Source organism: Aythya marila, assembly GCF_965140915.1.
Source record: "Aythya marila genome assembly, chromosome: 7".
NCBI classification, from domain to species: Eukaryota; Metazoa; Chordata; class Aves; order Anseriformes; family Anatidae; genus Aythya; species Aythya marila.
Window position 1 is genome coordinate 29810363 of NC_139048.1, and position 21225 is coordinate 29831587.

Genomic DNA, 21225 nt, shown 5'->3' on the forward strand with positions numbered 1-21225 from the left:
GTAGCTGTCTGGCTCAGCTGGAAAGGAGCTGTACTCTTATACATGCCTGAGCGTTACTATCTTTGCTTCCAAGAAATGGACATAATGACAGTTGTGTGTGCATGTATATGCATACTGTATGTATAGGTGTAGTACATTAGCACAAGATGAACTTTTATTAGAATATAAAACCATTTAATCTTGATAATGGTGGTGTATATGGATTTTTTTACAAATATCACCAGTGCTTCGGAAATGTATTAGCGCTGTTGGCTTCTGCAGCGGAATGGCTATAGAGTGTAATTCAGACTCAGGAGCAAAAGAGTAAATATGTGGTGACATGGAGCCACGGCTTTAGATTTTCATCACATCCCTGCCCCCAGTGTAAGTTGGTCCCTGGGATCTGGATCTGTCAGTGCTTATTACTATTTAAACTGCCTACTGGATGCAAGTTTCTCAAAAGTCCACTGGGTGAGGGGAATTCATGTTCTTGTAATCCACAGGCAAACGAATCCAAATGAAGACAATAACTTCCCTGGTGTGTGATGTTTCTAATGAGTAGAAGAAATCAATCACTTTATGACTGAAACAGCACATTGAGGTGACAATAGGCAAGCAGATAATGAAGGTGTAGTTAAACCAAAAGTGATGCAAATAACGCCATGCAGCTGGAAGTTTGTACTTGTTCAAAACAATACCAGTTGTTTTAGTTGCTATTGATAGGCCTTGAAAATCATGTCTCTTAGAAGCCTGAGAAATTTCTTTAGTTAAAATGGGAGATTGTCCTTTCTGAGTTGGAAATACATGCATAAATGCATACAGATGTTTGCCTTGAAGTTTTGGTATGGTTTAAATTGGTAAAATCCTGCAATGGGTTATGAGCAAAGTTGGCAAAGTTAGCTGAATCTGATCACATACAGGAGACGTGCGTTTTTTGGCAACTACTATGTTTGTCGTTCGATTTTATTTTTATTTTTTTATTTTTTTAATGAATGTGTGAAGTAAATACTTCTGACACAGGATAAGTGACACATGATCTTGAGCAGTGCTGTTCAATGCAGCTGTCACAGAGACCGGTCCTGTGATGACGGCAGCTTGCCAGACAGTTTGATACCTGCCTGGGAGGCTGCAGAGGTGCGGGGTAGGCAGCAGCAAAGACTTGCTGAACAGGCAGACAAGGCAGTAGGGTTTCTTTTCTCTCTTCCTGCCATAAGAAGGGCGGATGGAGAAACTGGGCCTTCAGGAGTTGTAAAGGGGGCTGAGGAGGGTAAAGGAAACGGTACATCCTTCCAGTTTCCAGGAGTGACCTGTGGTGGGATTGCAAACTGCGGTCTGTGGGCTGAATTTGTTGCATGTGTTCCCTCCATCTCTGCTTCCAAGTTTCTGCTGAGGTTCCCGCATGCGCTGGATGTCCTCCCTGTCCCTTTCACAGCACATACTCTGGCTCTGTGCTCCTGAGCCCTCACAGGTCTGGCCTTCCTGCCTGCCGTGGCAGAGCAGACTGCTCCTCTCAGGAAAGGGTCTCCCTTCCCTTTTCTTCTTGGCCCTTAGTTACTTCCCTGGACTGTTTGTTCCTGTTCCTGCTCCTCCATTTCCCCAGGGTTTTTCTCTCTTCCTACAGATGGTTGCTCATCTTCTCCCTCAGCCACAAAGCTGTCCCATCTGTTACGGTCAAGACTTTACATCTCCCAAAGAAACCTCCCTCATTCCTTCTATACATCAGGAGGCAGCAAGCTTCCAGTGGCTGCAGCATGAGATGGTGCAGGAAGCTTGATTTTCCTGACAGTCCAGCTTTTCTAGCAGGCCAGTTTGTGCAGGATCCATTGACTTGTGACGGATCAAATGTGATGTCCCAAGGCCTCCCGTTAGGGGAAACAGCAGTTCTGTCAGGTGGGTTGCCTGGCCCTCGCTCGGCTCAGACGAAAGCCAGATAACGCTTCCCCTGGCCAAAGGAACTAACACTGAAAGGGACCCACAGCGAGAGCTGCACTTTGCTTCATGTCAGGGCTGTCAGTCAGCAGTAATGGCCTTGAGGTGCCATTGCCAAAACATCGCAGCACTGTGAGGCGGTAGCAGAATCATATGCTGGTCATCGATCCTGCAGTCATGCCCATGGGCTGAATCCTTGGCTCTCGCTGCTGGGGGGTGTACAGATGGCCTAGTTAGTGGCCAAATCTCAGCTGGGAGCGGGATGGGCCTGCCTTCATGCCATACCTACCTCAGGGCCCAGCGCCCTGATGGTGTGGCTAAAACATGCTGGGTGTTTGAGAACGTGCTGAGCTGGGGTGTGTGTGTGTACATGCGCTTTTTTCTTACACATCTTTGCACTTCTAGATCCTGTTAACAGAGCAATTGCACGAAGGGGAGGTAACATCTCCTGCTCATCAAATACATGATTGCTTTCTGTTTTTCTAGTAGAAGTGCAGATCTGCAAGGCACACAAGAGAAATGAAGGATGGAGAGATGATGGCTTTTCTCTATTAGCTGTATACCCAGACACAAATGTGCTCAGATACTATGATAATGAGGACATAGGGAGAGCTTAAATAATGCAGATACTCTATGCTTACTTGAAGATATCTTGCTTCAGAGCATTCCTTGCAGTTCTTGAAAGGAAGACCCAGCCTTTGAGTTGCCATTTGAAGTTAGACTTGTTGCTGCAGGAAGATAATTGAACTTTCAGAGCACTTCTGCTTGGAGAAGGGCACAGGTGGTGCAGCTCTCTTATTTTGTTGCTTAACTGACTCTGACAGGGTGTATCAGAGCTGCAGCTTGCGTTGGCAGGAAGAGCTCATGTGGCCTTTTTTTTGGCAGCAGCACAGTGATCTGTTGTGTGATGGATATTGTGTTGCGACCCAGCGGTCTTTCATTAGAGGGGTCCCAAGGGAACGCTAACTATCGGTCTTATTTCTCTCCATTTATTTGCTATGTTTATTAATGCACCTGCAGGAGGGCGTGCACTGTCAAGAAGTGTTTTCTGCAGATGCAGTGAGCCTGAATACCAGTGTGCCTTACCCAGTACCTTCGAACAAGGGATTGTTGTGTGCTGCTGCTGGTGGCTGGGTGTTAGGCACTGCTGAGAGTGATGCTGGGCTCTGTGTGCTTGCAGACGTGGCCTCTACTCCCATTGTGCCTGAAGCAGCTGCTCTGCCTTCTGCGTTGTGGGTGCTAGTTCCTCAGCCGCTGTGGTAGGTACTTCACCAGCATGTGTTGTCCATGACTAGGAACTAATTATCATTTCCCTCTTAAATCCCCAACTGATTTTCCTTCAGACATTGTACAACTGTTGCTGTTATTTAGGGAGGCAAAGCAAGCCCAAAAGGGACAGCATAAACAAACTGTAGCTTTTGGATTTCATGCCCTTAGTCCATTAGTTTTGCATAAACACAGCAGGTAATTGGTAATTTTTTTTTTTTTGAAAGCCAGAAGGAGCTCAGATAGGTCGCCAGTAGCCTAATGCTCAGAGCCTCACTCGGGATGCATAAACCTGTCTCGAGGCATAGTTGCGGTATGCGCAGGTACAAATGGAAAAGCTTCCACAGGGTGTGAGTCTGTCCCAACAACATAGTGAGGATGGACGCTTACAGGGCTTTTTTGAAATTGGGCAGGGTGAGGCACGTGAGCCCACATCACTCAAATTTCAGGTGGGGACCTAACCTCTGGAGCATGGTGGTTCTTTTCGCTGTCATTGGTTTTGAGCTACAGGGACTCCTTCTGATGCAGGTTTAAAGTGAAACTGTATCTGCTTTTTTCTTTTGCAGTGGATATTTTTTTTTTTTAAATCTTGATGCAGTCTGTGATGTGTATGTGTTATAATTGGGAATCCAATGATATGATTAAACTCACTGGACTTAGTGGCATGTGAGCCAAAATTCTGTCTGTAGGACCACACAGACGAGGGAAGCTATTTAACCATGAGCAGGTTTAATCATAAGCATCATGAACTGCTACTCTGTTTGTGTAGGGCCTGAAAGGGTAGGGCCTCCAGGTCCACCACAGGGAGATGGACAGCGTGGTCAGTCCTGCTCGCGCTGCTGGGCAAGCCTTCTTCTCTGCACTGACATCATCTGCTTGGTTAAAACCTTTCTCGTGCTTTGCACGTTTCTGGAAGACCTGAAAGTCTGTTTTTTATCTGCTCATGTTGGCGATCCTGGGATTGCTCAGACATGGCCATTGAATTCCCTGATACCATTTTCTCTAGATTGCTTTGTAGACTCAAGTGCACTTTTCTACAGTACATATACTGAGAATAAAGGACAGCTGTCTCAGCAAATTAGCGTGAAAGCATTGGAGAAAAATTGTAGATTTTTTTTTTTTTGAGTAAAAAGCTATCCTTTGTTGCCTATTGCCTATGCTTTACAAAAAGTACCCGCGAGTGTTTCTGAGAAGTGAAATCAGTTGTCTGTTTGTGCCTTTCGTACTCATCTAAAGAGATAAATCAGATGCTGCACTGGCAGAGATTTGTCCATACGATAAACCCTCAACAGGCAAGATTTAAGCGATTAGGGAAAAAAATCATTCTGTGTAGCCCTAGCCCTAATGTACAATAACTTTAATTGCAAAAAAGGTTTGCCTCCTCATACTGCAGGTGCGCAGGTATGTGATCCTATTAAAGAAAAATATCTGGAGGGCTATAATGCTTTTTAAACAAGCATCTCAAAACACTGAAACCTACTTTTGTTTACCATCTAAAAAGGCTTTTCTTAGAAGCAGTTTCTATTCTGAATGCAGCCTGTTGAAACCTGTCTTTTACTGGCACCCATATCTTGAATGAAATACCTAATCAATGTGTGGCTCATCTCGAATAGTAGGTTTGTGATGTGTCCATTTTGATTATTAGAGGCTTGGTTCACAGCCAGGTGTATCTGAGCAGAGCCCCTTCATGTAAGGCTGAGGTTAAGAGCCCATCCTACTGCTGGGGCTTCAGCTGAAAACTGACTTTTTATACCCAAGACTCAGGTGAGTGGTCATGGTTGCTTACAGCGGAGATTTGTTCTGGGGAACAAAAGTGAATTCCCCATCGGAGAATGTAATAAAATGGTGATGCTACAGCTGGTTCCTTACAGCCTCTAAATATAGACAAAATAGCATGTAGTTGAGAAAAAATGTTTGCTGAATTAACTGGGCTATATTTAGGTGCCAAATAAACAGATTTCTGCCTTTGACCCTCCCCCTCACACCCCCAAAACCGCTTTTTATACTGTCTGCAAATGTCTTGGCTGTTCATGGCTTCTGTTCGCTGCAAAAAGAGTAATTCTGAGTGGTACGGAGAGGACATCTGTTACAGCTGAAAATGAAAAAGGCAGGCTTTTGGGTGTACAGCCCCTGTGTCCAGGCTTGTGCTCTCTCTCATCCACAGGCTCTTCTAGTTACAGTACAGTTAATGTTTAAAAAAAAAAACCAACAACAACCAAGCCCCCAAAACTCTACTCTGTGACCAAAACCTTATTGATCCATAATAAGCAGCATATGGCTAAAGAAAAATAAATAAATTAATTAAGCATTTTCACTTATAGTTGATGTTTTTGATGCCACCTGTAACTTCTTCCCCTGCAGTGGGCTCTTCTTCTGGCACTGCTGTTCGTAGTGATTGTGTGCTTAGCCCTTTATTTCTCTATGGGTGTTACTTTATTCAAGGAAGCAAATATTGTAGTCTTCTTGCCAGAGCAGATGAGGAGAGGGAGTTTTCAGACTGTTGTTTCAGTATTAGAAGAGAAGGATTTCATATGCCTACAAGAAATGCTTCTTGCAACCTCAAAGGTGGCCTGACTACAGCATGAAGTTAGTTTATTACTTTATTTTTTGTTTTTCCTTCTCAGATGTACTTATTTTGTAGGCTTTGGTCTGTCTGGCTATCCTTGCTGATTAACCATCATTTGCAAAGTCTTATTTTTTTTATCACAGATAATGTTAACTCTGATTCCTTCATAAGCATGAACAATTGGTGATTAGCAGTTAGGTTTCATAGCTAATTAAATAGCAAACTACAAGGCAAAGTTTTTAGCAAAAATAGGTCACTTAAAATTCCGGTGCTCTCATTTAATAGGCATTTATTGTCACAGGAGGAGAAACTTTCCCCAAGTTTCCACCTAAATAACAAAACAATACAGATGTAGGTTAATGAGTGATTTATTTAGGGTTTTCTTTTGGCATTCACCTGAGAATACATTACACAGAAATCTGTAAAATACGGCTTATTGCTACTAGGAATATCCCAGGGATCTGAACACCTGGCAGGTCTGAGTAGTTAAAATTCAGGCTAGACTCTTTGGATTTTTTTTCCCCTAGTCTAAAAGCTATGTAGAGCCCAGCTTAATTCTTGGAAGGTACAGCTGCTCACTTGGGATTTCTGCTGCTTAACTTCCAGCTGGGTGTACTGGGCATACCTGTCCAAGCCATGAAATTAGAGTACCTGCAAGTCGTAATTCTGTCTGTCACTTCTCGTTCGCCTTGACCTCTCTTGGCTCTGTAGATTTCTCTGAACTGCTTGGGGGAGAAAGATGACAGCTGTAGAACTGAAACTTGTGGAGATATCTTCTTCCTCAGCTGCGTGTTTGGTTGCACTCGTGTTCTTCGATGTTGGTTTGATAGCATGGCACAGTCCTCAGCATTTGCTGGGCCTTGGAGGCCATGGTAGCAGAACATTAAAGACGAAATGTCATCAGAAATTCAAAAACCAGGGTCAGGTGAGGAATTTTATATGTTTTCTGGGTTCACAGCAAGTTTCAGCGTTTAGCTGTAAATGCTGTTATAGAGATTGGTTTAGATAGATAGGATTTCATTGTTTGATCATTCATTTGCTGCCTTTCTTGGAGTCCGGAAGGGCTGTTTGCAGTCCTTGCATATCCGTGGGTGCTATTAGCTATGCAATTAAAGTGGTCGTGTGTGCAGGCCTCTGCATTTTACTGCACCACAATCATCAACATGATTGTAAGTACTGTTTAATTTGAGATCTTGATTTAAGGATTAGAAAACCTTTGCTGCTTCTAACAAAGTTGAGGAAGATTTAAGGAAAATAGTGTTGGCTTTGTGTGTTGTTTAGTCATCGTATGACCTCCTCGACAATTTGTGTGAAAGTGTGGGCATCATTCCTTTCCTGGAGGATGGCTGAAGGCAACTATTTTGTTCTGGGTACCCAGATTAAGTGTATTAAGCACTGTTTAACCCCGTCCTTGCTCCCATCCGCTCCCCCCGCCCCCTTTGCCATCTGGGCAGTTTATTTTCTTGCCCACAAGGTAATGCAGAGCTTTTTCCTTGCTTGACAACTGAGCAGGATTTATAGCTGTGGCTTATTCAAACAACCTGTTAAAATGTTATAGAGTGTTTCAAAAATAACAGTTGTCGTAATTCAAATGAAGAACAAATAAACATTCATTGTCATGTACACAGTGTACACAAAATTGTATGCATACCTCAACTGAGATCGGAGGGACAAAAATATTATTGAGATTTGTTTTTGTCTCTGAAAGGGGCTGTCTAAATATTCTGTTTTAATAATACAGAGATATGAGAGCTCTGCAGACTGCATCCAGTTTACTTGACCTTTATAAATAGAACAGCATTGTGTCCCTATTGCAATAAAAGCCCAGAAAGTAGCATGCAGATTTATTATTCACCATATATAGGAATCGCTGGATTTTATTCCTTGACCTGAAAGGCAGATTGTCCAAATAGGATTTGGACGGAAAAGCACAGTATATATCATCTCTCTCAGATCACTGCCAAGAAACTGTGGAGGCATACACGTAAAAATGGCAGATGAAAACTGACTGTTGTGTTCCTAAGGTCTCTACCTTTGATTTTTAGTAAAAATATTGATGAGTTGCAGCACGGGAGGAAGGAAATGTCGTGATTTGAAATGTTACTGCCACAACTGCTAAAATCATGTGCTGTAGCGAAGGAAAAATGTGGTAAGCCAAGTCTTCAATGATGAGTTTAGCATCACCTTAGGAACATTACACCTAATGTTTTAGAGAGCTTTTGTTTTAAGGAACACCAGGATTAAAGATGAGTAAATAACTGGTAACTTTATTATTGTAATAGGGGGTGAAAATTGAGACAAGCAGGCAAAACTGATCGGTTACCTCAATTGCAAGAAGTGGATCTCTGTTCTCAGTGTTTCATAATGGAGAAATGCCAAGAGTTTTCATTTCTGGAGTGAATCTGCCTTGTAGAGACACAGGTAAAATTAAAGTGCATTTCCAAAGAGCTGTCTGTGTACCACAGCTAGTTAGAAAAAAATGGTTTTGTTAGATGACCAGAGCAATTTCGTTTAGAATAGGTGAATCTTGCATGACCAGTGGGTGACCTGCACAGTGTATGGTTTAGGGCAAATAAGCTGAAATCAATTAAAAACAACAACAACAACAACAACAACAACAACAACAAAAAAAAAAAAAAAACCAGTTTCAAACCTGCTGTAAAGGCAGGCCTAGAAGTGTGGGTCTCCAGGCAAGCAAACAATGAGGTGTGCAGAGACAGGCTGCTGTGCCTCGCTGGTGTCATGGAGCTGTCTTTCAGCTCTGGCTGCTGTTGCTGTTTGCTGGCAGAGAGGAGATAGTAGACTGAATTTAGATTGTAGAAAACAACAACAAAAACACCCAACAATTGAAAGTTCTGCTATTTGCTCACTCACTTCAAAGGTTTGGGTGCTTTTCTTCCATAAACTTGCTACAGGGGAGTGTTTTTTTTTTTTCCAAGAGTCTCAGTGTCAGTTACTTTCATGGCTCTTTGCTTTAACATACTCTTGGGCTCACCTTCCTAGCCCCGTTCTGCTCTTGAATTTGTGTTGTATTAACATGTATGCCAAGAGCTTGTATCTGCTTTTGACTTTGGGGCAAAGAACTGTCTGGATGTCTTTAAAATGCACTTAAATGTCATTTAATTAACATTCTTCAGGCCTGTCAGGGTTAAATGGGATTTTAAATTGTTTCAGCTCTCTGCAGTTCCTGTTTCCTACACCAAAATAACTCAGCTCTTTGGCATGCATATCTTCTCCATCTCGTTAGCTCTCTCTGTGTATCCCTTCATGTAAATATTTCCAAAACGCAGCCTGTGGACTGAAGAACACACTGAGAATGTGGGATAATTGTAGAGGTGCTTTTCAGAGCGAACAAAACTGCATCTTTAACCCTATCAGATATTTGGGACAGAGGAAACCGGCTGGTTCCCTAGAGAACCGCGCGTGAGGTGTAGGGAGGACTGCCGTTCCCATCTCAGTGACACACCGATTTACTCTCCCACATTTTTTGTGCATTTTCCACCTTTTCCCTCCAAATCTAATGCGAGTACCTCAGTTGCTTCCTCCATGATTTTCCAGGTGAAAGCCTTGGGGCCCCTGTCTCCATTCAGTTCTGTTTCCAGGCTGGCTGTGTCTTCCTTCAGACCTTTGCCTCCCGGCCTGAGGCTCAGCTGCCTGCTTGTCTCCTGTTGCAGTCTGCAGTTTCGTCAAATCTGAGTGGTAGGGGAAAATAGGAAAGGAAACCATGGTGTGATGCCCTAGGAATGTCAAGTAAGGTACTTAAAGGAAGAAGAAAGATGATCCGAAGCTGTCATGTTTGAAGCAGGCATTTCTGATTTTGAAGGTGGTGTGGGAAGGTGATAAGACATAAGGGTGGGAAAGTGGAAAGTAAATACAGGATAGTAACGCAAGGAAAAGAAAATAAACATGGAGTACGTTAGGTCTGTGAGCAAACTTACTTTGCTGTTCATACGCTGCAGATAAGTGTAACTTAGTTCTGTGCTCTGTTGTGGCTTATGTGCTTTCTGTCTGTTCTCAGCCTTCAGGGCTGTTTCTCCCCTTGAGGAGCCCTGTTTACAGCCTTCCAGGTAGCCATCTCTGAAGGACCTGGGCAGCAGTCTGGTGGCACCACTTCATCCCAGATTACGGGGAGCAGGGACGTTGATAACTGCCCACAGCTGTATCATATGCTGCAGTGGTGCTCTGAAGTTGGTACACAACAAACCCATCCATCTTCTGTATGCGACGTTACAAGCATTTTGGGAGAAACATACATGACTGAGTTACTACTAGCATTCTTGCAGCAGTGCTGAAGCGTGGGATGCCGATAGCCAAGTGATGTCTTCCTTTGGATTTCACCTGGTTTATCAAATCTCAGAGCCAGGGCATCATTTGTAGGGGTGGGTTGGTGTTTCAGGCCCTGTCACTTGGGAGTGCATAAGAGGACCATCCCAGAGGCTTGAAGATCAAAGATACAATCCTTCTTAAAGCTTTGAAACTCTTATTTTCCTCTCAGTGATGTTCAGGTAAACCCTTGGTATTTTCTCTAACACGATTGTTTGCACTTTCAAATCCTCGTTGCTGTATGCATTTATGGATTTACCTACCACCAGCTCAGTATCTGTTGTCTCTTCCGTTGCACTTGTATTGCCATCATCTCATCTCGTGTTTGCTCAGTCCTTTTGCAGTGCTTGACATGGAATTCCCCCATCCCCTGATGTGACAGCAATAAGCTGCAGTTGCGTGTCATGCACCCTGCCTTTGAGAACTGAGCCTTGTTTGCTGTCTGCAGAGCCCGTCCTGTGATGGCAAATATATATGTCTCCCATCACTCACATCTCAGCAGAATGAATCTTGAGCTTTCCTGCCTTATTAAAGGAATTGCTTTCTTGGCTTGCCAAAGGAGGTAGAATGGCAATGTGCTTAATGTATGCTGCAGTCTATACTCAACAAACAAGTGGTGCTCTCGTTTCTGGTTGAAATAACCCTGCTTGTAGAGAGCAGAGCTTTCTCTTGGGAATACCTCAGTGTTTCTTGTGCTGGGATTATGGCTTGCTTTACTGTTAGGCTGGAACACCAATAGGTTGCAAATGCTTGCAGGGGTAATCCCAAAACTTGCTCTGAGGGATGATTTCCCAGATGAGCATGCTGTTCCTCAGCTCTACCTTGGCAGTACGCATTTATGGTGCTGCATCCTCCTTTTATTTTTATAGAGGTCCATTCCTGTTAGTGTTCCCTGAAGGCAAGCGATGCCATAAAATGTGAGGATACTACTGCACTGCTTGTGCAAAAATATCGTCCTTTTTGCAAGAAATAGGATGTTTCTCCTGATGGTGTACTTTCAGACTGAAATTCCTGGAAACATTCAAAGCCCCTGGAGGGCAGTTATTTTGATCAAAGAAGGGCCATTTCCTAGAGTCTTTAAAATCGCTTAATCTTTTCCTTGCCTTCCGCTTGAACTCGGTATCCTTCCGATGTCATATTTCCCACTGTTACTCTTCAAAGCATTAATTTTAACTTTTCTGACTTGCGTTTACACTTGGCTGGATGGGGCAGAGTAGCTTGCAGGTATCTCTGGAGTTTGTCTTGATACAGTATACGTGGGAATTGGGCAATTTCTCTGAATTTCTGCCATGAGCCCCAGCCTCACTGGTTTTCCGTGGACACTGAGTTTCCTGCTGCTGTTCTTCCTCCATTTAAACGTTACAAAGTTGTTGACCGGGTTCCATGGAGTTCATGCTGTCTGCCAAAAGGTGCTTGCCCAGCTGTAATCGGGTTTCTTAGGAGGCTAGACGGAGCCTGCACGATAGTGCTTCCACAGCTCCCACGATTGCTGTATCCCCAGGTGACCTCTCTGGAAGCAGATCCATCGGCAGTGCTCGCCTGTTCGTCCCTGCAGCCTGCTCCTCGGCGCTCAACTGGGGCGAGAGTGCTGTGCAGATAATCCCATACATCTTCCAAATATTTACACCCCAAAGCACGGCTGCTAATGTCAGTCCTTTTGCTGACCCTTAAAGAGAGAAGAAGTGCTTCTCCCTAAAATCCCGGACATTATTTATTTAAGGACTGAGACTCCAAATGCTTGTCTGGGTTCTGCTGTTGAGCACCTATAGCATTTAAACCGTGGACTTTGCCAGGCAGCAGAAAAGCAGATGGGCTGAAGGAACTTTCCTAGTGACAGTAGCATCCATCAGAAGTGTTAGGTGAATCAGTGACTGACGTTAAATCTCCATCACTTTTTTCAATAAATCACATTCCCTGTGAAGCCCCTACTAAGCTTACATTGGAAGCAGCTATGTATTTACACTGTTGTGATAGCTTTCCCTGTTGTTCTTCTGCTGAGGAGGAGCAAAGTGCTTCTGCAGAGCACATTTAGAAAGGCTTGCAACATGTTTGTAGCCTCTAATCCAAGAGACGAGAATGAGCTGTCTCTGCTCAGAGGATCTCTAATTGGATTTCTGCATCTATTTAAATTAGGTTATCATCCACTTGGCAGGTTTCCTGCTTACTCCACCAGGGTGAAGTCCATCTCTGTAGCAGCTATCAGTGACTTTCTTCTCCAGGGCATCTAAATGCAGTTCTCTGTCTACATGTTCATCTATCACTATGAAGCCATGCAGACCTCCAAATATGCTAATAAACTTTGGGGAACTGTTTTAGTTGCCATTTAGCTAGACTCCTGATACCTGCCTCCAGCCAGAGCTCGCTGCTTGGAGGTGCCACCAGTGGAAGTGTACATGTGTAATTGCTTGATGGATGGAGAAACTCTTGCTCTAAAAGTAAGTAGGTGGTTCTTTTCAAGACACACTGTTGCAACCTTCAAGATGTGTTGTCTGGATCTCCACAGCTCAGTCTTGCCACCTGAAGCCTCCCGGAGGAGTTTGGGTTTTTGCTTCATCCCTTGGCATTGTGACATATGGCTACATATGTTTCCTCTACTATTTCTGTTGGTGTGAAAAGTCTCCGGCACAGTCATGCTGGATGTGAGCACCAAAAATGAGAGATGTGTGAGAATAACACCCCTCAAAAGACCACTATTTTCTGGCCAGGCATACGACCATCTGAGAGATGCCCTATTTCTCTTCACCATGCCCTTGCTACATGTTTCCATGTTTTTCCAGGCTAGCTGCCCACAGCTCACACCGTTCCCTTCACCTAAGGAAGTAGCCACTCAGTCCTGTTTGTAGGTACTGGTAATGGTTTCTCAAAGTGAAGCTCGTGTGGGAGTTTCTGAGAAGTGTCAGCCATTTCAGAAGTAGGCAAATTGTGGTTGGTGAGAGATGACTTTCCCTTACTGAGAGTGCCATTTTCCAGTATCTAAAGCTGTTCTTTTGTAGGATGCAAAATACTAGCCTAGAAAAGGGTGGTAAATTAAGATATGTGTGGTGAGATGTTAAAATACTGCAGTTAATCCCCCCCCAAAAAACCCAAACCATATCACTTGCCTACCATATTTTTATCCAAACAACACTTTTCAGTGTAGGTGAAAGGAGAGTTTCGCATTCTTTTCCTTAAATTATTTTGCTTCTTAAATATCAAATGCCAAAATAAGATATAATAAGCAACAGTGTACATGATCTGCATGTTTTACTGATATATTTAGAAATCCTAACTGGAGCTGTCTGATCGACACGTTCCTGACAGAGCTCCTCTATTCTGCAACTATAAGTCGTATTTAAATACAAGCACACTGTAAATGTGGGGTTTATTTTCCTTTTTTTAAAGATTTAGATCAGGGCACAGTTGCTTTCCCTGTTGCTAGTCTCTTTAATCAAAATGTCAGTTAATTTTTTTTTAGTGTATTCCTCTGAAGAACATATTTTTACATCCAACTGTGCAGTAGCGGTCTCAGCCGAAAATGTTTAAGATCCCGCTCAGAATTTTTTTCTTGCGACTTGAAGCCATGCTGGAGGCTGTATGTTGTGGGAAAGGCAAGTGCTATGAAAAAATCAGGAGTATAGTAAAACGTTTCCATGTTCTTCAGTCCTGGGCTTGAGTCCTACTCTATTTCCAGTTAGTTAGTCAAAAATAGCTCTCTGGAGTTATATTTAAATTTCCCTTTAAGAAACATTTAAAGTGGTCTTTATCCATAGCCAAAACAAATAGCTAATTTAGAGTTACTAGTTACTAATGGCATTACAGTACAAGCAAGACTGAGATTTTTACCAAAAGGTCTTTTCTGTAGTGCTCTTCTAATATGGAACGTGTGCGAGTCTTAAAAGAGGATCCATTTATTCATTTGCAGGCTTTATTGTTTAAAGACATTATCCAGTATTATGTACTCCAGAAAGCTGGTGTTTCTAGTGCCTTGGTGTCATGCAAAAAGTGTATGCTGCCTTATCCTACAAGTGTTTGTTACTGTGCTGCCAGGCTTTAATGCAAAATCTCCCAGGGCAGTTGCTGAGGGAGGCCTCTACCTTTCTGTAATTGACTTGTCAAAAGTAATTTTTATTACAACATAAATGCTTTTGTTTCAAAACTACCTTGCGGCAGAGTTGAAGTTGGTGGTTGAGGGATCAAATAATAATCTGAGTTCTACTTTCTGTCTCTTTCTTCTGCAGGAACTGAGGGGATACCTACAATAAATAACAGTGCAAGGAAGAGATTTTAATTGCTGTCTTTGTTGACAGTCATTTTGTTATCACTGAAGCCTTTATGATTTTTAGGCTGATATTTTTAGACCTCTGTTCGTATAACTGGCCACGTGACTGTATTCATAACCAGAAGCAAGGCGATAAAGATTCCAGATAAGTACGTGGCTGTGCAGGAAATACAGGCCGCTTGGTGGATTGAACGATCATATAGCAAGCAGCAGCAGTTTTATGGCAGGGCTTTTGTGTCTGTATATTACTGGTTTTTGGAAGGTATGGGCTTTTTTGTGCTGAAAGGAGCATCTCTGAAGAGAACTTTTAAAATATCTCATGCAAATGACTTAACTTGGCTGTTCTGAAGTTGCTGTCCTTGGGGATTAACCATACATCCTTCTGTCGGAGGTTGTGTTCTGTTGGTGGTTAAGGAGAGGATATTGAGGTCTTCTTCCAGAGCAGTGCATGAGCGTATGTGCTTTCCTTACATACACAAGGGCTTAGAATCAGTTAAATAAATGCACTGTGAATGTGGGCTTTGAGCAAAGAGCTTTCCGAAATCTGTGAGAAGTTTGTGGTCTTTGCTTCTCGTGTCAATTAGAATGGATCCCCCTGTATGGAATGGAGGTATGTCCAGGCATAAGCAGGAGAAAAATTCCTAAGAATTTTATTGAACACTTTTTGCTGTGTATTTGTATCCCACTGAATAGCTTCTGGAAAGCTGGAGCAGGCCTAATGCTTGCCTGTGTTTTCTCTTTTTGGAAAGAAGTGTTTTTTTTCCATAGCCACATTTTGTAGAAGTAAACACTTTCAAACATTTCATGGTGTGGATTTTAAACAGACGATTGTTGTAGGAATCGCTTGGGCTCTTGTGTTGCCTATTATATTCTGGTTGAGAGGCAGTCAGTGTTTTCCATGTTTCATACCTATTGAAATGAGCTGAACTCAGTGGGAAGGTATTGATAGGGAAGTTCCCAAAAGTAGAGACTGGGCATAAATACCTACAGATAGACTTAATATATTTTAATTGTTGGTTAGTTATAAACAATGTTCATCTGTTCTGTTTCTTTAGCACATGTTGTTACAGCAATGAAGGAACAGACCAAGAAAGATACTATTGATCCTAGTAGTGCTGAGCAAGCTTTACCCTATCAGTGTAAATACCAAGGCATCATCTTGTAGGGAGCTGCACTTCTGCTTTAACGTTCAGCCCTGCAGGTGAGCTGCCTCTGGTCAAATGCCTATAGTTGTTTCTCTCCTAAATATGGTGCTTTGGGTCATTTTTAGTAGTTTGCAGACTCTTGATGGGGGAGGCTCTACAAAAACAGTTATCCCCACATCAGTATCGCCATAAAAGTTCCTAACGAAAATTTTTCTTTAAAGTTCAGAGGGAGGAACAGCTAAGGAAAGCTTCTTAAAAGAAAAGCAAAACAAAACAAAGCAAAACAAACAAACAAACAAACAAAAACAAAAACAAAACTCTAGAGTGGTAAGTCAGTACAAAATGTAGGATTTGTTGGTTTTTTTTTTTTTTTTTCTTTTTTCTTTTTTCTTTGGAGACCTCTTCCAGCCTGTTTGCCTACTACATTGCTCTTCATTTTTCTTCTTTGCATCAGCCTGATGGTTTAAAATGGTTTTGGTCCATAGCTGTGCTGTTATGAACACAGTAACATTCAGATCTGCTTCCAGATCTTCTTTGTTAGTGTTGTTTAACTGAACTCTTGATTTCTTGTTTTTCTTGATGCTCCTCTGTTCTCCATTTGAGCCTGAGGTTCATCCTGACTCTGTTGCAGACTGATGCTGTCTGTATCCATGCAGTACATGTCAAAGAAGGCTTTGAATTTCTGTAAGCTTCCCTGGGTGTGTATTGCAGTAGCCTTCCCATCTGCCCTTAAATTCATCCTTTCCCTACACTCAGTGAGCAGTTTTTTCCAATGTTGAAATAAGACCTTTTGGGACAAAGTTTAACTTTTTGTTCTAATATTTATTTTACATGCTTGAAAGTACAAATCAAGCCTAGAGAATGTGTATTTTTGCTGTGTGTTAAGAGACTGAGATGACTATTAATTTTGCTCTTTGTAAAATGTAAATTACTGACAGAGTAACAAGGGGCTGTAATACAGGGTTTGGTGTATTGCTGTGTATGCTGCAAGTTACTGTAGCATTAACTTTGCTTCTTACCTAGGTCTGTGTAACATTTCAGATTTTGTTGCATCTGCTACAAAGCAAAGTTTTTATCTTCTGCCTGCATGTTAGCTTGTGTAGCTGACAGGTGAGCAGCAGGGTCTTGAGCAAAATGCTGGGCCAGATTCTGCATCTGACGGCCACTGCAATAAAGTCCCAGCCCATCTGCTCGGACAGAAACCGTGGATGCATGTTTTGCAGGCATTTTGCTGCTCCTGAGCTGCTAGTCTGCCTTGCTGGGGGAGCTGGTAGTGTTGCTGAGGTCAGGGGACTAGGGTAGTCTGGTAGGGGGACTGGTAGGGGCTGACAGCATGCAAATCGTGCAACTTTATGTGCTTTTCTTCTGAGGGGTGTTCCCAACCAGGCAGGCCACTTGGTGGCCTTAGTATGTTTTTAGCAAATTTCTTAAGGTGCTTTTTGTATGACTTCTGCAATTAGGATGCAATTAGCTTGTTCCTACTGTTGGCTTAAACTCATTTGGGAAAGGATGTGCCTCAGAGGATTGTGCCCTTTTATTTTATTTATTTTTTTAAACTGTTCATCTAGTTCCCGTTAGTTCAAAAGCTAGTTCTAGCTTTTGGTCATTATTTTTTCATAAAAATAGTAATTGTGTAGTGCCAGATTCCCACCTCTGGAGGGTAAAAGATGACAGCTACTACTGCCTGCTCTGAATGACCCTCTCTCTACATTAGGAGCCATTCAATTCAACACCAAGTGAATATTCATGAAAATGTCCCGTTCCTAAAGCAGGGTCACTTGGAAAATGTCTATTCCATTATAAATATTGTAGACTTTTTTGTTTGCTGCTTCTTTCTCTTAGAAATTTTAATCAGAAAATGCAGACTAAATGCTCTTCAAAAGGAAAGATAATGAAACCGCTGCATCTTATTTAAACCACTTACTTGAAGTAGTGTACTTTTGGCCATTTTTAATATCTTTTTGTGTACCAATAGGTAGTCTTGGGTATTAACACGTCTGTGATAGATGCAGTCTTCAAATACTATCAATTATGAATAAGGAATGATGCGGTTCAGAAAATTTTTAGTTACGGATCCATTGTGAACTGTAAGCTAATTTATATGCTTTTAGTTTCATTTCATATAAAAACAAAAATAAATCTATTTACCTGAAATTTCATTTGGAAATTACATTGAAAGAAAACTGTGTGATAAAATAATATGTAAGTTGCTGAAGGCCTGGCGTGTGCGAGTATGTGGAATGGTAATCTACATTGCATGAATAACTTTTTAAATTATTAGACTGACGAATATTCTCTTGCAGGGAACTATAGAGTAAATCTTATTGTAGCTATGACAATGTATTTTTAGTATCAACTAATTTTCAAATATGTCAAGCTAAGCTTTGCTTTTTTGGGGGGATGGATGGAATATTTGCAGATGAAAAGGTTTGTGACTTACAAACTACGAAACATAGTTTGGTTTGATGTGAATGCGCTGGAAAACCTGGAGTTTGGTTCATGAGGTGCCTGCTCCTTCAACAAGCACCTCCTGATGTGTTTTTCTCCCATATTAGGTTGCCTGTATTGGAAGCCTCATTTTAACTAATCATCCTTAAATAATAATACGTGTTTCGGTTGTACTCACGTGTGACTGAGTATGTATACAGTCTGCTCTATGGAGATATTGAATTCTAAGATGCTGAGGTATGGCAGGGATGAAACTGCTGCTAATGTGGCCGGTGTGTTTTTCCTTCTAATGCCTGTGTATTTTTGTTGTTAAGAGCATTTGAATGACTTGGTGGGCCTCTGAACTTTAATTTCTCCATTATTTCTCTGTTGAAGGGTAGAAGCTTTTGAAGCCATGTAGATGTTGGTTCAGATGTACCCCTAGGGTTTAATCAGAATATTGTTGGGCTCACAAAATCCCCAAGCTGGTTCATCTCATGTATGTTCCGCTGCTTCTCCCCAGAATGGACTTGCAGTCGATTTTCTTAGACTCTGTGGTGCTCCTTTGCTGTCATTTAGACCAAGTGTCCCAGATCCTTTCAAATCATTTGCAGTGCTCGATTCCTGTAAGAAAAACATCGCTTTCTTGCTGCAGGCCCCCAAACTACAGGGGTGGTCTGACACTCACCATGCCTCAATTCCTTATGGTCTCTCGTGGACATTCTCACAAACATTCCGCTTGAAAGGCTGGTTTTATTTTATCAGGCAGAAAGCCTCATTTTGAGCATTGGAATGAAAGAAATGGCTGAAATTGTAATGCTGGTTGATATGACTAATGTGAAAGCTTTTATTATGCTTTCTTCTTCAGCATGCTGTTTGAGTAATGCTAATAATTAGTGGCTTTGTTATGAGGGTTTCGGGGCCCTGTGGGGGTGGCTAAGACCAGAAGAGCAGTACTTAGTCAAGGCACAGCACAGAAAGCGTAGCCGTGCCATAGCACAGAAGGAGTGAGTGAGGAAAGCGGGTATCTGTCATCTAGGCAGCCTTACGGATTGCTGGCTTCTTTGTTGCTGAAAGCAAAAACAGCACAGACGTAGCTGTTCTTTTTGTGGTTTTGATTGGCCTGCACAAAGAATTAGAGTGATGCTGTGTGAAGTTAAACTAAATTTCTGGAGAGAGTCAGGTTTCTGCAGCAGTCTGAGCCTGTGCCTTCCTGCAGACAGTACTTGAAGGCCAGCCTGCTTCACATCCCGTGTGGCAGGGGGTCAGTGCTGGTGGCCTTTGATGCCTAGTTGTACCTTTTGTTGAAATAACTCCAAAGCTATTGAACGCATAGAAAACATTTTAAATGTTGAAGGATTAAACCTGTGCTCTATATAACCTTGAGGCTTACTTGAAAAGCACCATGACAGGGGCAGAATGTCTGCAAGGCCTACGGACTGGTTTGTGCTTCTGACAGCCCAGTACGGTTCTTTTCCAGGAAGCCGTGATCCACTAATGGATCCTGTCCTTGAAAGACTTGTATCATACTTGTAGTTCAAAACCACAAAACTCATCGTAATGCATAAGCTCTGCAGGCAGCTGGGCTATGTCTGTGTTAGCAAACAGTTCAGAAATGAAGCACTGAGGAGCCGGTGTCCACCCATAGGTGCTTTGAGAGGCTCTAGTTTTGTCTGGATGTAGGTTTAGCATCCTCACTTGCTCATTTGCACAAGCTGCTGTAGGGGCCTACAGCATACGAAATGCCATAGTGCGATAGTTACAGCCTGAAGGGAGGCTTGGAGGTTCCACTTGGGTGTGACTGATGGTGTGGCAAACAGTGTAGTTGTTGAGACTGAATCTCAGGAAAATCAGGGAAAACACTTCAGTGGTTTTGTTGCTCATTTCCTGTCATAGCATTACACTTACATTACGCTGCCCTTCAGCAGCCTCGGCTGGCGGGAGGTGTCCCTGCCCGTGGCAGGGCTGGAATTTAGTGATTGTTAAGGTCCCTTCTGACCCAAACCCTTCTGTGACTGAAGAGAATGTAGGTTCTACTATGTACGCATCTGGACAGTCTCCCACAGAGATTTAGATGATGAAATTTGTGTTTTCGTAAGAACCTGTGTCCGTATAAGTTTGTCATGGTTTAGAACTTTGGACTCTTAACCCCATTGCATGCCAAGTCAGAACTGCATGTATAGTTTTGGGCATGCTAATATAACTTTTAAATTTCCCAGTTAGTCTTCCAAGAAATGAATTGGTGATGTTATTCCTGTAATAGTGGTGCTTCCTCTGTTGCATGTGATTGTCTTTGTTATTTGATTAATACTTAGGGGATCACTGCAGTATCACACTCTTGTATTCTCCAGTTTGTGTCATTTAATAGAAATATAATAAACTACGTAATAAATCCTTGAACTTCTTGTTTGTACAGCCTTTCAGTTTTGTATATGGAAGATATTTCAAGTAGCTCTGTTATTCTTTGTGTTATTGATGTAGCTAAACTCAAAGCTAAAAGGGGATCTTGCAATTGCATGAGATCTATTTTCATTTCAAAACTATTTAAAATTATTTACAAAACTAGTTACAATATTTTTTTTAAACTTCTCTACAAATGGATTTCATCAGATTTCAAGGAAAAAGTTTGGATTTTTTTTCCAACAAAATGGTCATTAGGGCGGGATGTGGTTGTGCTAAACTTCATGTGGTATTATTGAGCTTAGTGGGTGGACAAATGGATAAATCTTGCCTTTTCTTTCTTTTTTTTTTTTTTTTTTCCTTGCAGGTCCAAGGAGCTAATCAAGGAAGCAATCCTTGACAATGACTTCATGAAGAATTTGGAACTGTCACAGATCCAGGAGATTGTGGATTGTATGTATCCTGTGGAGTATGGCAAAGACAGCTGCATCATCAAGGAGGGAGATGTGGGTTCCCTGGTGTATGTCATGGAAGGTATGGTTTAAAATGCTAACAGTTCTTTTCCTTTTATGCAACATATGCAGATGAAAGCTGTATTTCATGGGAAAAATCATTTGAAGAAAGAGGTTAAAAATGTTGTCCAAATATGGCTGTTGAAGAATTGTGTGGACTACTTTTGCCTGGAAAATTCCATACCAGAAATGTGTGCTTCCCTATATAAAGAAAGAGGGTTAAAGCTCTTAACCCAGCACTGAGATCTGTTGGAATAAGCCTCCATTAAATACAGTTCTTTGGCTTTGAGGCAATATCAGTTCTTTGCTGTATAAATTAGGGATGTAACAGAAATAATGGTGGTATGAAAATGGGGAATCATGGTAAAACAAGTAGAATCTGGTAATAGCTTGCTACCTTATAGGGTATTGAGAGAACGA

General features: G+C 42.1%; 1 protein-coding gene across 3 annotated transcripts in view; it reads left to right on the plus strand.

The window, feature by feature from the left end:
• Window positions 1-21225, plus strand: part of PRKG1 (protein kinase cGMP-dependent 1) — a 467251-nt gene that overhangs the window by 35703 nt on the left and 410323 nt on the right. For all 3 annotated transcript variants that reach the window (XM_082764357.1, XM_082764356.1, XM_082764358.1), the window contains exon 2: window positions 20661-20827. In XM_082764357.1, coding sequence (XP_082620483.1) covers window positions 20661-20827 — 167 coding nt within the window. The remainder of the gene's footprint in view (window positions 1-20660; window positions 20828-21225) is intronic.